Source organism: Lithobates pipiens, unplaced genomic scaffold (genome assembly GCF_037356315.1).
Source record: "Lithobates pipiens isolate NorthernLeopardFrog02 unplaced genomic scaffold, aLitPip1_a1.2 Scaffold_25, whole genome shotgun sequence".
In the NCBI taxonomy this organism is placed as follows: Eukaryota; Metazoa; Chordata; class Amphibia; order Anura; family Ranidae; genus Lithobates; species Lithobates pipiens.
Window position 1 is genome coordinate 14935027 of NW_027507787.1, and position 15095 is coordinate 14950121.

At 42.6% G+C, this 15095-nt stretch overlaps 1 protein-coding gene across 5 annotated transcripts in view; it reads left to right on the forward strand.

Moving 5' to 3' along the window:
* The first annotated feature begins 7326 nt into the window (after window positions 1-7326).
* Window positions 7327-15095, forward strand: part of FAM13C (family with sequence similarity 13 member C) — a 247721-nt gene continuing 239952 nt past the window's right edge. For 4 of the 5 annotated variants that reach the window (XM_077454123.1, XM_077454128.1, XM_077454127.1 and 1 more), the window contains exons 1-2: window positions 7327-7417; window positions 7554-7592. In XM_077454123.1, coding sequence (XP_077310249.1) covers window positions 7335-7417; window positions 7554-7592 — 122 coding nt within the window. In that variant the 5' untranslated portion in view covers window positions 7327-7334. The other variant, XM_077454126.1, reaches the window with a different exon arrangement.

Here is a 15095-nt window from a genome sequence, read left to right on the forward strand (position 1 = left end):
CAATTAGAGTGGGGGAACATATAGCCCTTATAAAAAGTAGAGATTCAAAGCATACTGTTCCGAGGCACTTCAAGGAGCACCACAACAGTGATCCCACTGGAACACAATTCCTGGTCATAGATAAATATACACCACCATGGAGGTGGGGAGCTATGACCAGGGGTGTGTCCAGATTGGAGACTTACTGGATATACACTATTAAATCCTACTCCTCTTTGGACTAAATGTGGAGTGGGATATTAATGCGTTCATCAATGAGGGCTGAGACAGCGACATTCATGTCCGGTCAAATGCTTTAATATCAATTCATATACCAGAATTGTATGCCTTATGAATTTGATTATCCAAACAAATATTCAAACTTATGTGTTTTTTTGGTTGCTTATTTAGGATTTACATCATCTACGGTTGTATAAATCCATTCTCTGCTCTAACTTTTCAGACGCCGCCATGTGAGAGTTAGACATATGGCGTCGTCATTAGGGGGTTGCTATGTACGTCTTGTAATATGAAGTCAGAGAAAACATATATAAGATAGTTGAACTTTATATCAATAGCTATTTCTCAGATTAAATAGGTATAGTTACCGCTATAGATCATTTTAAAATTAAAAATAATATTTACTGTTTGGTATCCTCGATACCAGATGAATGCCTGTCCATATAGATGAGATGTTTGGTATATATATTTGTAGAACGCCAGCTTGGGAATGTGACATGTTTTGCCATATATGTTATTTTAATGTTGCAATATAATAATATAAGAAAGTTATTCCAACCCCGTTAGGCACTACGTTCCGCCCGTTTTTATTTATTTTTTATGCTTCACATACTTTGGAAGTGATGAGATTACGTTCGACTCACTTCCTCTGTGCGAGAGATGGCCACGTTATGCGACGCGTTCCATCTTATGTCTATTTGCGAGCCACGTAGTCCGGATGTGGGGCATCCGTATCTACCTCACGTCCGGTCACAAAGGTTATCTTTTTACGGCCGATTACTGATTGTCCGATTGGCTGACTGACGATCATGAAGAACGCTTCCACGTTCGCGCCAATTGTTGTTTCTTCTGTGATTGGCTCAAACATATACTAAACCCGGAGGCATTCGTTTGCCTTTCCGGGAAAGACACGATTCGACTTATAGTTTTTGTTGTCGTTTTAGCCGCTTTTTCACTCCGATGCTTACTTTTTATAAGAGGTCCACTATGGCCATTGATGTTAGACCTATAGATAATTCAATTTACTATAGGTTAAGCTTGGTTTATCCGAACGGGTTCATAACGAGGTGTGGAACGCGGGTTGGCGGCCATTCCATACCGGAAATGAACTCCGGTGACACGGGCTGAACGAATTCGTGCCTAATTGAGGGTTTGGTATTTAAGTGTGTAAGCTGCAGCTGAGTAGTACCACAGATGACGTCTTCTATGACGAAACGTGTCAGGACTCTGCTGCAATTGTGTTTTATCCTGTTAAGCGCACAAACCACTGTACACATGTGAGTTTTGTACTTTTATCTTTTATTTGTTTCTATAAAAACGAAATTACGCTATGTTTGGTCCCTGCTTCTTTTCCGTATGTTCTTAAACTGCCTATGGGTATATCTGGTTGGAGTTTGAAGAGATCACCTACATTTGAAGTCCCCCGGGTTAACTGCTGCTGTGATGATCTGCATATAGTTGCAAAAGCTTGTATGATCCCCCAAATGTAAAGTTGTGAGGATCCAATTACTCCGGTAAGCCTGCAATTCGCCTGGTGATGGGAACTTCACAAGATTAATGCATGAATCTTTGAAAGGAGGTGTAATATATTTCCTACACGCTTGTGGATTATACAAAGACATCACACACAAAGGACTTTGTTTTTTGGGACTTTGTTATTTCTTTGTTTTTTCTTCTTTTACCTTGTTACCTGGACAGTTTATAAAACTGTCTTTTTTGAGTCACCTATATATATAATTTATGTAAAAAAAAATTATATATTATGAGCACTACTTTATAGTGGGATTTTTTCACTATAACTTTACACTTATAAGTAAGATCAATGAGATTTGTTAGTTGAAACTGTGAGAAGCGCTACACTTTTTTATAATATTGTTTACCTTACACTTGATACCCCGGTGATGTGTTAGCAGCTCTTTTGTGTGGTTTCTATTTACTTTTTGATAAGAATAGCGCAGTGTTTTGTTACAAATTTTATGGAATAAATTATACACTGGCTTGATATACTGCACCATGAGGAGTCGGTTTCTCTTATTTCAATGCACGAACCTGTGGATTAACTACCTGTGAGAGCTATACAAGATCCAGTTGTTTGTTGCCTTGTGTGGAGACGTGACCAGCCTGTGGATATACACTACGCCTCTTTGACCACCTATTACCTAGTGGTCCACTATTTGGGGTAATAGGCCCGGTGTGTTGATGTTCGGTTGATGTGCGGACATTTATAAACGTACATATTTATTTTCAGCGCTGCAATATACCCATTTTTCTGTGTTATTATTGTTACCAACAATTCTATGCTAGCTACTCCTTAGGACCCAAGTGCAGGGAATACCCATTATTTTTAATAATTTCTGACTATTTGTAATGGCAAAAAACAGCGTTTCGAGAGAGAGATTTCCTGCATTAAAGGCATTTGGGAAGGCCTAATGATGTGTGGAATCTGTTATCTATGAAAAATACTCATATAGGCAACCGTTGAATGCCGCTAAACGTGCATAAATACGGCGTGTAAAAGTGTCAAAATGAAGTATTAAAATGTTGGTTACTAGCTGTCAAGTTCCAGGGTTCTGTAGAGGTTTTCAAATGTCCTGTGTACATGAAGACTTTGGGTCGAAAAAATTTTTGGCTTGGATGTTACTGCATCTTATCGGCTAGAGTAAATGAATATTCTGGCCCGTAGAATGCATTAATGGCAAATGCACGCAAAAAAAATGCATAAACGCTTGTGAAAAATGCAGGTTTTACCAAATTTTTTCAATCTGCTTTTCTCCTGTAAGTGGAAAAGGTGTCCAAAAGAGCACAGTATGCATGAAGCCTTAGGCAGAATCAAAACCTACACCAGCCCCTTCCATTATCACATGAAATGTACAATAAAACCTTGGTTTGAGAGTAACTTGGTTTGAGAGCGTTTTGCAAGACAAGCAACATTTTAAAATACAATTTGACTTGATATACATGTAGCGTCATGTCACAACTGGGTATAAAAGAGAAGAGAGGTGACTCTAATGCCACGTACACACGATCGGTTTTCTCGTCGGAAAAAGCTCTGATGGTTTTCCCGACGGAATTCCGACGGAATTCGGCTCAAGCTGTCTTGCCTACACACAGTCACACCAAATTCCGATCGTTTATAACACGATGACATACAAGATGTACGACGGGACTAGAAAAAGGAAGTTCAATAGCCAGTAGTCAATAGCTTCTGTCTCGTAGTTGAATCTGAGCATGCGTGATTTTTGGTGTGTCGGAATTGCATACACACGATCGGAATTTCCAATAGAAACTTTTTCCGTCTGGAAAATTTAGAACATGCTATCAATTTTTGGCTGGCCGAAATTCGGACAGCTAAATTCCGATGGAGCATAAACACGGTCGCATTTTTCAATGAAAAGCTCTCATCTGTCTTTTTCTGGCCGGAATTCCGATTGTGTGTACGTGGCATAAGTGTAGCAATATGGTTAAATTTAATGAAGGTACAACATTTAGCAACTCACATGGTTGATTAAAAAAGGTACATCTAAGTATGCAAGCATCCGGGGTAAAGCTGTCCACATAGACCGTCCTCCGCACTGCCATCAACGTCATCCCTTCTACGCTGCACTCCACGGAGCAGTTCAAGCCACGCTTTCAGATCGCTCTACTGCAGGGTAGTCTTCCAGGTCACTATTGCAGACTGACAGCAGTGAGAGCCGGCGCTGCTGAGGACGGTCTATGTGGACAGCTTTACCCCGGAGGCCTGCATACTTATGCCGCGTACACAAGATCAGACTATCCGGCGGACAATCCGCCCATGTGTGGGCTGCGGCGGACTTTTTCTTTCCAAAAGTCCGGTGGACTTAGAAAGAAGTTTTGACTCAAAATTTTCCGCCAGACTCGGCAGTGCGGCAGACAATTCGGCTACCTGTGTGCTAGTCCACCGGACTAGTCTTGCCGGGCCTCCGCTTTCTTCTTCCAGCTCTTTTACTAGCGGTGGCCTGGTCTTCTGTCGCCGCCTTCTCTTCTTCTTCTTCCTTGAGATGTTGACTCGACGCTCTCTCTGGCCACAATGACAGGGACGCGTTGTGCAGCGACTTATATAGGGACAATGTGCGGGGTCACCAGGTGATGTCACATGGTGACCCCACGCCCCCTTATGATGTCACAGTCCTGGAGGATGCTGGGACACGGCATTAGATGTACCTCTTCTAATCAATCATCAAGCATGTGAGTTGCTAAATGTTGTACCTTCATTAAAGTGGTTGTAAACCCACTTTTTGGACTTCTACCTATAGGTAAGCCTATTATAAGACTTACCTATAGGTAGTGGAAATATCTCCTAAACGTGCCCCCTTTAGGAGATATTTCACTTGCAGTCTGCTGAAAATTCATACGGCTCATGCGCGGGGAAGAAACTAAACTAAGTGCCGTTTCTTCCCTAGCCTGTGCCGTTAGTCGCGGGTCCTGTGCGCATACGCAGGAGTGACGTCACGTGGCTCCGGCAAATCACAGAGCTGGAGTCCACGGCCCGGAAGGAAGAGGGCCAGAAGCTGGGTGCTGCCCACACAGGGGACATCGCTGGATTCTTTTGCAGGTAAGTGGCACATAATGGGCTAGTATGCTATGCTTTTCATTTGCAGGCTGCAGCAGCAGCGATCAAAAGAGGAAGTAAAACCCATCAGGGTTTACTTCCTCTTTAAATGTAACCATATTGCTACACTTAGCAGCACTTCTCTCTTTTCTTTCATACTCTGTAGTCCTGCTGGATTTTGCTTCTTATCCCCTTGTGGAGGCTTCCATTTGTGGATGGACATTTTATGGTTATACAACCTACAACCTTGTCACATTGCTAAAATCTTTTTATATGGACTATAAACTGAAGGACTTATGAATAAATGGTTGTGGTTGTCGAACGAAATCATTTGAGTTTCCATTATTTCTTATGGGGAAATTTGCTTTGATATACGAGTGATTTGGATTACAAGCATGTTTCCGGACAAATTATGCTTGCAATCAAAGGTTTTACTGTATTTGTAATGGCAAAAAATAGTCGTGAGAGAGAGACATTTCCTGCATTAAGTCCAGGTTGACAATGAGCTGCGTGAATGAAGCCGTGTGTGTTCAGCTGAACTCGAATGACGTCAGTCCCAATTTCAGCAGCGCTTTTACAGATATCTGTGCGGATTTCTGCACCGATGTCAATGGAAATTTCACCCGCAAATCACAAAAAGTAGTACAGAAACTACTTTTTGACATCAGTGCATTGCCACAAATGCAGCGGGCACAGATTAGGACGATGCTATTGCTGCCAATTTAACATGTCAAGACGTGCCAATGTGAACCAGGGCTAAAGGCATTTGAGAGGGCCTAGTGATGTGTGGAATTTGAATCTGTAAAAAAACACTTCTAAACCCAAACGCTGAACGGCGCAAAACACGGCGTGTAAAAGTGGCAAAATGGACGTTTTTAAGTATAAAAAGAAAAAAAAAGTCCTGCAGGAATTTGGGGCGGTGCCGGAACGCTATACACACTGCTCCTAAACCGCCCCTGCTCATTGGAATAAATGGGCAGTGCTTCTGAAGCGCCACAACACGGGTGCTTTTAACCCTTTCTTCTGCCGACAGCGGGTGGTTTAAAAGCGCCCCGCTAGGGGCCAAAATGCGGTTGCCACCTCATCCCTTTAGGGCCGGTTCACACTATTGCGATGGCAGACATTGCATGTAATGCGCAGCACACTGCTGTTCACATTACATGCAATGTCTGTGCTGATGCGATGTCAGTCATACAGATAGTATGGCTGATATCGCACCACATTTGGTGCAAACACACAAAGGACCAGGTCTACAAAAGATCTGGGGCTAGAGGCCATAGCAGCAAAGTAAAGAATGTCATACACTTGGACTGGCATACACATGTATATACAGTAATATACGTGTGTGTGTGTATATATCCCCAGAGAGCCCCCACTTACATCAGCGTCCCCAGAGATCCCCCACTTACATCAGCGTCCCCAGAGATCCCCCACTTACATCAGGGTCCCCAGAAAGCCCCCCTTACAGCAGGGTCCCCAGAAAGCCCCCTTACATCAGGGTCCCCAGAGAGCCTCTTCCTTACATCAAAGTCCCCAGAGAGCCTCCCCCTTGCATCAAGGTCCCCAAAGAGCCCCCCCACTTACATCAGGATCCCCAGAGAGCCCCCACCTTAAAATCAGGGTCCCCAGAGAGTCTCCCCCATGCATAAGGGTCCCCAGAGAGCCCCCCACTTACATCAGGGTCTCCAGAGAGCCTCCCCTTGGGGACCCCTGCAGAGACTTGGGGCGATGGGCCCCAGATTCGGGGCTATAGCCCCAAAAGCCACCCCCTAGCGACGCCACTGCACAGGGCCCTTTTTTCTCTTCGGACCAGAATCGGATTGCATGTGTGTTCACACATGCGCGATCCGATTCATGTCCAAACTGTCAGTTCGCAGTGCGATATGCGAGCTGAAATGGGGGTGCCGTTAACATATAATGACACTCCCCAGCAGTTCGCATATGGCAGTGTGAACTGCCGTGCGTGCCGAGTGCATGCCTGGTCCGCAATTGATTTGCAGGGGTTCTCGCATCACAATAGCATGAACTGGCCCTTAAAGCCGAACACCTTTGAATTACACAGGTTCTGAGGCCAATTAAATGCAGATAAGGCACCAAGTGAGTTGAATGAGCACCTTAATCAGCCACAGAACCTGTGTAATCAATAGGTGTTCAGGGATTAAGGCCGCAACTCTGGGCCAAAAAGCACTGCTAAAACTAGCGTTGCTTCACCGCTAACGGACCCCGCCCCAGTGTGAAAGGAGTCTAAATGAATATTCTAGCCATAGAATGCATTAACGGCAAACGCATGCAAAAAAAAAAAGAAAAGCTGATAAACGCTTGTGAAAAATGCCGCTTTTACCTTTTTTTTTTTTTTATCTGCCTTTCTCCTGTAAGTGGAAAAGGCGTCTAAAAGAACACAGTATGAATTAAACCTACAGCAGCCCCTTCCATTATCACGCGAAATGTATTATGAACAATGTCTGTGATTTAAACTCCAGTGGAATAAAAACACGCCGTTCGGCTTTATTTCAGTCAGAGCCTGTGTCTCTCTCAGCAGCATCTGATGTGCTGTGTGTGGTTGGAGTGTTGCAGCAGCAGGGCTAGTCCCTTGTGGGGAGGCAGTGAGCATGTGCAGTGCAGCCCAAGGTATGTGCATGTCGAGCTAACAGAAAGGCTTGTCTTTGCAATGCCATGTTTGTGTATGTGTGCCATCCACCGGACAGGATTCCGTCAGCCTGGGAGCCCCGCTCTGTAATCTGATGTTTTCTTGTTTCTGTTTCAGCCTTCAGGACAATTCGTTCGGCAGCACAGCTGTAACCGAGTAAGTGCAATCTTTAAATCCACTGTAATAGCATTAGAGGAAACAACAATGTATCCAGGGCTGTGTGACCGAGCCTGAGTCTAGTGCACTCCCTGCTGTCATTTTACAGATGTCTGACCGAGTTTATTCTTAGATCCCCCCCCCCAGACTGGAAGAAATGTCTCTTATAAACCTACATCTAGGTGTCATTCACTTCTAATTAGATCCAGCAGTGATCCTTCTGGATTGTGTGTGATTGTGGAGCTTGCTGCTGGAGAAAACAAGAAAACAGGTCGATGTTTCCCTGAGTAGGCTGTGATCACAGGCTTAAATATTTTATTGCCACTGAACCGTATACATATTGGAGATGTATTGATGTGCAGGGCATGGGGCAGGAAAAAAAAATGCTCATTTAATGCCCATCTATGTATGCCATGGGAGACTGAGGTTTAATAAATGGGGATGCAGCTGGCCAAAAAACAAAAACAAAAAAAACAAGTGGTTAAAATAAATCACAGGCACAAAACTTTAATATAGCAGTCATTTTATCCCCCCCCCCCCCCCCCATACACACACTGGGTGTAAAGACATTAAACATAAAAATGAAAAGGTACAAGGCAGAGCCCCCAATCTTCCAGCTGGAGCCCTTCTGCATCTTCCATCCGTCGGCTTCCATATATGGTTCGCACATATGCACCTGAAATGTACCGCTAATTTATGAAGGCAACAAAAATCATTTGTAACGGCATAAATTTACACCGATTTGCATATTATGAATATTTGAGCCATTTGGATAATCTATAATGCAAACAGCCATTTTTTTTTTTTTTTTTTTGGTCCACAATGGAAATAAACCTTAATATTCAGATAATGTTTTAGTGATCAGCACATCCTATAGACCTCCTTTTTAGAACAAATGATTGTGGTGTTTTATTTATTTATTTATTTTTTTTGAGCAATCAGACTTGAATATCTTATACATGTATCAACAACTGCATTGTGAATGAATGGCTTTGATCATTTAAAAATATAATTTTAGTGAAATTGGGCCTTTGAACAGTTCTATGCAGGGCTGGTAAATTGTATAGACTAAATCTAGTATTTATTATTATTATTATTATTATTATATATTTTTTTTTTTTTTTTTTAAGAAGATACCTTTACAGTTTACACAAAGATGTTGGCAAAAAGAAGTAGCTGTAATATGAGGGAAAGCTATACTGAGTGAAACATGTTGAGCTGTCGTTTACTGTCATTACTCCTCAGGCTGGATTCACACCTATGCAGTTTTATTGCTCTTTGCATTACGGTTCATTTATCATTTGTTTTCTATGGAACACGTTCTGTAGTGCAAATCTGCAAAAAAGCACTAAAAAATGCAAATGTGTGAATCCAGCCTTATGCTGATTCTGGTTGCCTGGCAGTGAAATGAGTCTTTTGACTTTAATAATTTGAGTCTCACTATAGGGTTGGTTTACTAAAGGCAAATAGACTGTGCACCTTGCAAAGTAGAGTTGCACCCTGCAAGAGAAATTGCTCCAGAGCTTAGTAAATGAGATGACAGTTCACTTTGCAAAGGATACCCAATCACGTGCTAGGAAAATAAAACAAAAATTTTTGCTTGCACATGATTGGATGATTGCAGTCAGCAGAGCTTCTGCTCAGTTACTAAGCTCTGGAGTACGGGTGAGCTCAGGCGTGTTCGCATACTCCACGTGCAGAGCCCACCAGGAAGTTGGTGCAGCGCTAATCACAGGCAGTGAGACACTGCCCCAATGCGCGGCTGCAGAGATCGGACAATGTCTCACTGCCTGTGATTAGCGCTGCGCCGACTTCCTGGCGGGCTCTGGAGTATGCAAACCTCGCGGGAGCTCATCCTTACTCTGGAGCAACTGCACTTGTAGAGTGCAATTGCACTTTGCAAAAGGCACAGTCCATTTAGTAAATCAACCCCTTAGTTTACCTTTTTTCAGAAAAAATGAAAAGCCGAGCTAACAACATAGCGCCCCCCCCCCCCCCCCCAGATCTCTGTGAATGAATGATGTGGCTGTGCAGATGTAGCCCCACACAGCTTCACTGATTTTATAAAGGTTAACTGGTTCGAGGAAGAGGAAATTCCCACCCAACTTCACGGGGAGGGGAAGTGAGGGTTGGGGTGCTTGGCAACATATTACCCCCCCCAAATCTGGGTATAGCCAACATCGTAAGGGTAGAGGTGGCAATAGCCTTGAATAATGGTTAAAGCTGGATTTTAAAGCGGAGCTCCACCCTAAAGTGGACCTTCCACTCATTGGATTCCTCCCCCCCCCCCCCCCTCCGGTGCCACAATTGGCACCTTTCAGGGGGGAGGGGGGTGCAGGTACATGTACAGTACAGGTATCTACACCCACTTCCGGGATAGCTCTCTGCGGAAAGGGGAGTAGATTACGCCCCTTTCCGAAAGTCCCCCGCTGCCTGCTGGGAAACACACAGATCCCAGAGGCAGCGGGTCCATCCTTATTGCGCAGCGCGACTCGCGCATGCGCAGTAGGGAATCGGGAAATGAAGCCGAAAGGCTCCACTTCCTGATTCCCATACCCAAGATGGCGGCGGCAGCACCCGAGAGATGATCGAGAGATCGGCTTCGGGTGCCGACATCGCGGGCGCGCTGGACAGGTAAGTGTCACTATTTTAAAAGTCAGCAGCTGCAGTATTTGTAGCTGCTGGCTTTTAAAAAAATAAAAAAACGCGGACTCCCGCTTTAAAGAAACAGAACATAACCCACATTAAATTAAACTTTCCTTACACTGACTAGAGTAAAAAAAAAAAAGTCTGTGCCTGTGGTTTACTGTTCTTTTCTGCACTTCCTCCTTGCCCGTTGTAGTGGCTAAACCCAATTTTTCCTTTTGCAGGTTGAACTTGATTACCTTTTTTACCTTGCAGGAATAGACATACAGCTGTGCTCATAAGTTTACATAACCTGGCAGAATTTATGATTTATTGGCCATTTTTCAGAGAATATGAATGATAATGCAAAAACATTTTTCACTCAGTGTTTGGCAGAAGCCATTTATAATCAACTGTTTTATTCTTTAAATCATAATCACAACAGAAACTACCCAAATGACCCTGATCAATAGTTTTCATATCCTGGTGATTTTGGCCTGATAACATGCACACAAGTTGACACAAACGTTTGAATGGCTAGTAAAGGTAACTATGTGTGTGTGTAATATATATATATATATATATATATATATATATATATATACATACATATACATACATACATACATACATACATACATGCATAATGTGTATATGTTAGAGGTCGACCGATATGGGTTTTTCTCTGGCCGATGTCGATATTTAGAAATCGCCACGGCCGATATATGATGCCGATTTTTTTTTTTTTTTTTTTTTTTTTTTTTTTTTTTTGGGCCGTATGTTAGGCCGATTTCCCACTGGGGCGTTTTTCAGGCGCTTTAAAATAGCGCCTGTAAAGTGTCTGCAAAACTGCTCCCCTGCAGTCTGTGTGGAAGCCCCGAGTGCTTTCACACTGAGGCGATGCGCTGGCAGGACGTTAAAAAAAAAAAAAAAAAAAAAAGTCCTGCAAGCAGCATCTTTCGAGTGGTGTATACCACTCCTGCCCATTGAAATGAATGGGCACCGCTGCTGAAGCACCTACAATGCGATTAGGCAGCGGCGCTTCACGGGCACATTTAACCTCTTCCTGGGCCGCTAGCTGGATTATAAGTGCCCCGCTAAAATGATGGTAAAGCGCCGCTAAAACTGGCAGCGTTTTACCGTCAACGCCTGCTCTCTCCAGTGTGAAAGCAGCCTTAAGTGATACAGAAAATTTATTAAACAAAACAAACATCCAAACAGTTCACTTGTATGTATAATTTAGAATGAAAAATATAATATATAATATACATATACACAAAAACAGGTAATCAAAACTTTTGGATGAAAAAAAAATGGGCTAACTTTACTGTGGTGTTTTTTTTTTTGTTTTGTTTTTTTAAATCTGTGTATTTTTTCCAAAAAAAATTGAGTTTGAAAGACCTCTGTGCAAATACCGTGTGACATAAAATATTGCAACAACTGCTATTTTATTCCCTAGGATCTCTGCTAAAAAAAATATATATAAGTTTTGGGGGTTCTAAGTGAATTTCTAGCAGAAAATACAGGGTTTTTATTTGTAAGCATCAAGTGTCAAAAAAAATGTAGTCTTTAAATGGTTAAACTGAGAACTCTACACACTTTGTTGAGTTCATTCATTCAAGTGTAAACATTGTATCTTTTTGCTCTTTTCTTCGGCAGACCTCCCAGAGAGGAGGAAAGTCGCTTCACTCAAGTCTCCAGGCAACTTGCACTGACTTCTATTACTGAAGTCATTTGCAAGTTGCGCTGAATATATCAGCCTTTTTTAACAGCACAATCGGCCGATGCCGATTAATTAAAAAACGCCAAATATCGGTCGACCTCTAATATATATATATATATATATATATATATATATATATATATATATATATATATATATATATTATAAAATGTGTGTGTGTGTGGCACTGACTCCCGAAGGAGCAGCTGAATCAATTGGGCTTACCGTTGCCTTCTTCACCTCATATGCATCTAGGGGTTTCCCAAGGTAGATGGCCCAAGAACTGCAGAGACTGATGCCAAATCCACTCAAAGAGATTTTTTATTTGCGAAAAATAGTTAACTCTCAATGTAGGGTTAGACGGTTTAGGTAGGAAAGTCCAGGTACTCTTATCTATAACTCCAATAGAAAAAGTCTCTCAACGGTAGAAAATCCAGAGAATAGCCATTCACAACTGGATCCTCACCCTTATTGGATAGTCCTTCTCTCACCAGGCATAGCAGCCAACACGGTGTTTAAATCAAGAACAAGTCTCTGCCACAGACTTTGCTGTGAAACTAAAAGTTTGTAGAACCCTTGTATGGTACCAGTATCTTGCAGCCGGTCCGGCGATACCATACAAGATTGGATTCACTTAGGTCTTTCAACTTGTCCAGGCTTTTGTTAAGAAGCCAACCCTTGCTTGGCCTTCTCCCGAAGAGTCCTCCCCTGGATAACTTCACAGTTGCTGGGTCTCTCCACTAACTGATACAGCACCGAACCACCTCCAAATCCTTCCTTCAGTTTCCTTGCCTTGGGCTAGCCAGCCCTGAGATGTGATCGGGTGGATCCGCACCCCAGGCCTGGTCAGGAGAACCAGGACCAAGCAGTCAGAACATACTTCTGGACCGGAACCCCGAAACACCTGACATCTGCACCTTAAGTACCCTCTCCAAGGAAGCACTGCAAGAGTGACACTCCTACTGGACTGGTTCCGAGAGAGAATAACCTTTCTGCACCCTTGTCATGACGACAGCGCCACCTATGGTCAGGCAGAACACCCGGCAGTCCAGCTAGACTGGTGTTGAGGTCTAAATTTTAGGATAATTAAAGCCAAAACCAAACTGCGGTTCAAGGGTAAAGTTAAATGACAAAACACATAGCCAGCTCCTGAAGAGAACGCTAATATATATATATATATATATATATATATATATATATATATATATAATATATATGTGTGTGTGTGTGTGTCAATCGGTTTCTGGACTCCTGACAGTCCCTTGCATCTCTCATCCAGTGCTGCACTGACGTTTCTGGATTCTGAGTCATGGGGAAAGCAAAAGAATTGTCAAAGGATCTGCGGGAAAAGGGATGGGCTGCACGGTCAAGTCAGAAGAAAGCTATTACTATGCAAATGCCACAAAGTATCCCGCTTACAATATGCAAAAACAGCACAGAGACAAGCCTCAAAACTTCTGGCACAAAGTCATTTGGAGTGATGAGACCAAAATTTAGCTTTTTGGCCACAACCACAAACGCTACATTTGGAAAGGGGTCAACAAGGCCTATGAAGAAAGGTACACCATTCCTACTGTGAAACACGGAGGTGGATCGCTGATGTTTTGGGATGTGTGAGCTACAAAGGCCCAAGAAATTTGGTCAAAATTGATGGCAAGATAAATGCAGTACCGTATTTGCCGGCGTATAAGGCGACTGGGCGTATAAGACGACCCCCTATTTTCAAAGTGAAAACATAGGTTTTGGGCAATACTCGCGGTATAAGACTACCCCCCCTTCTGAGGCAACACCATTTAAAAAAAACATTAGAACCATTAAAAAAACACAAAGCAAGAATGCCAACTACTCATCTGCCATGCTGTGATATGTCATAAAGTAAATCAAACAATAATAACACAAACAGAGATCTATTGAATGCTCTGGAAAGTAGAATTTTTTTCACCACTTTTGGGTTACATTCTATGGGAATTGTCCACCAAAATGCATTTAATAAACCCCCTGTCATATGTCCCAGATTTACCTGTCCCTCTTGGGTGCCTGGGACCTCAAAGGCAAACAGCAGGATGTATAGTAGTAGGAGATGAGTGAATGGATTTACCCAGGGAAGTATGGTGAGCGGAGTATTATTTTAATGAATGCAATGCCTGCTTGAATTGGCAGAGGCTGTAGCATCATCAGCCCTTGTGTGTCTCTCTCCTATCTATCTATCTATCTCAAACGTGCAAGACAGCCCAAGAGTTTACAAGAACTGGAAGCTTTTTGCCAAGAGAAATGGGCAGCTTTACTATCTGAGAAGATAAAGAGCCTCATCCACAAATACCACAAAAGACTTAAAGCTGCCATTGATGTTAAAGGGTGGCAATACACAGTATTAAGAACTGGGGTATGTAAACTTTTGATCAGGGTCATATGGCTAGTTTCTGTTGCCATTATGATTTCTAAAGAGTAAACACAGTTGTTTGATAATAAATGGCTTCAGCCAATTACTAACCATGAGTGAAAGAAAAGATTATCCTTCATATTTTCTGAAAAAATGGCCAAGAAATCATAAATTCTGCCAGGGTATGTAAACTTGTGAGCACAACTATACTTTCCTAAAACGTTCTCAGTATAAAACTTTATACTGCTCCAGGCCTTCCGACTCTTAAAGCGGACCTTCAGTAATAATTTTTTTTTGTTTTTAACTTTGCATAGTAAAACATTTTTTATTCTGCCAGTAAATGCTTTACACAGCCACTCTCTCTTTGTCTGATAAAAAGCCTAGGCTTATGAAATCATGCACAGCTCTAACTCTGGTAAGAGTTTGCCAGGAAGGGAGGGGGGGGGTGTGTCATAAGAGGGCCAATGAGAGCTGCGTGGCTGGAGGTATGCCTCTGTGTCTGTGTAAAGCTTCAGCTGCCCACAGTTAAAATGGATGCAGCCATACTTGGTGAAGCCATACTTGGTGAAGAGAGATTTCTGCAGCATATTTGCCAAGTACAAAATCACAGTGTATATATAAAATATGCAAAGTGGTTGAAGGGAAGCTTCAGAATGGCAAAGATGTTTTTAGTACAAATTATGTGAGAAGACTGCAGTTCCTCCCGGTTATGCTCTTTTTATGCTGTGTTGTCTGTTATCGAGAGAAGTGGAGATGGTGGCACAACATTTTTCAG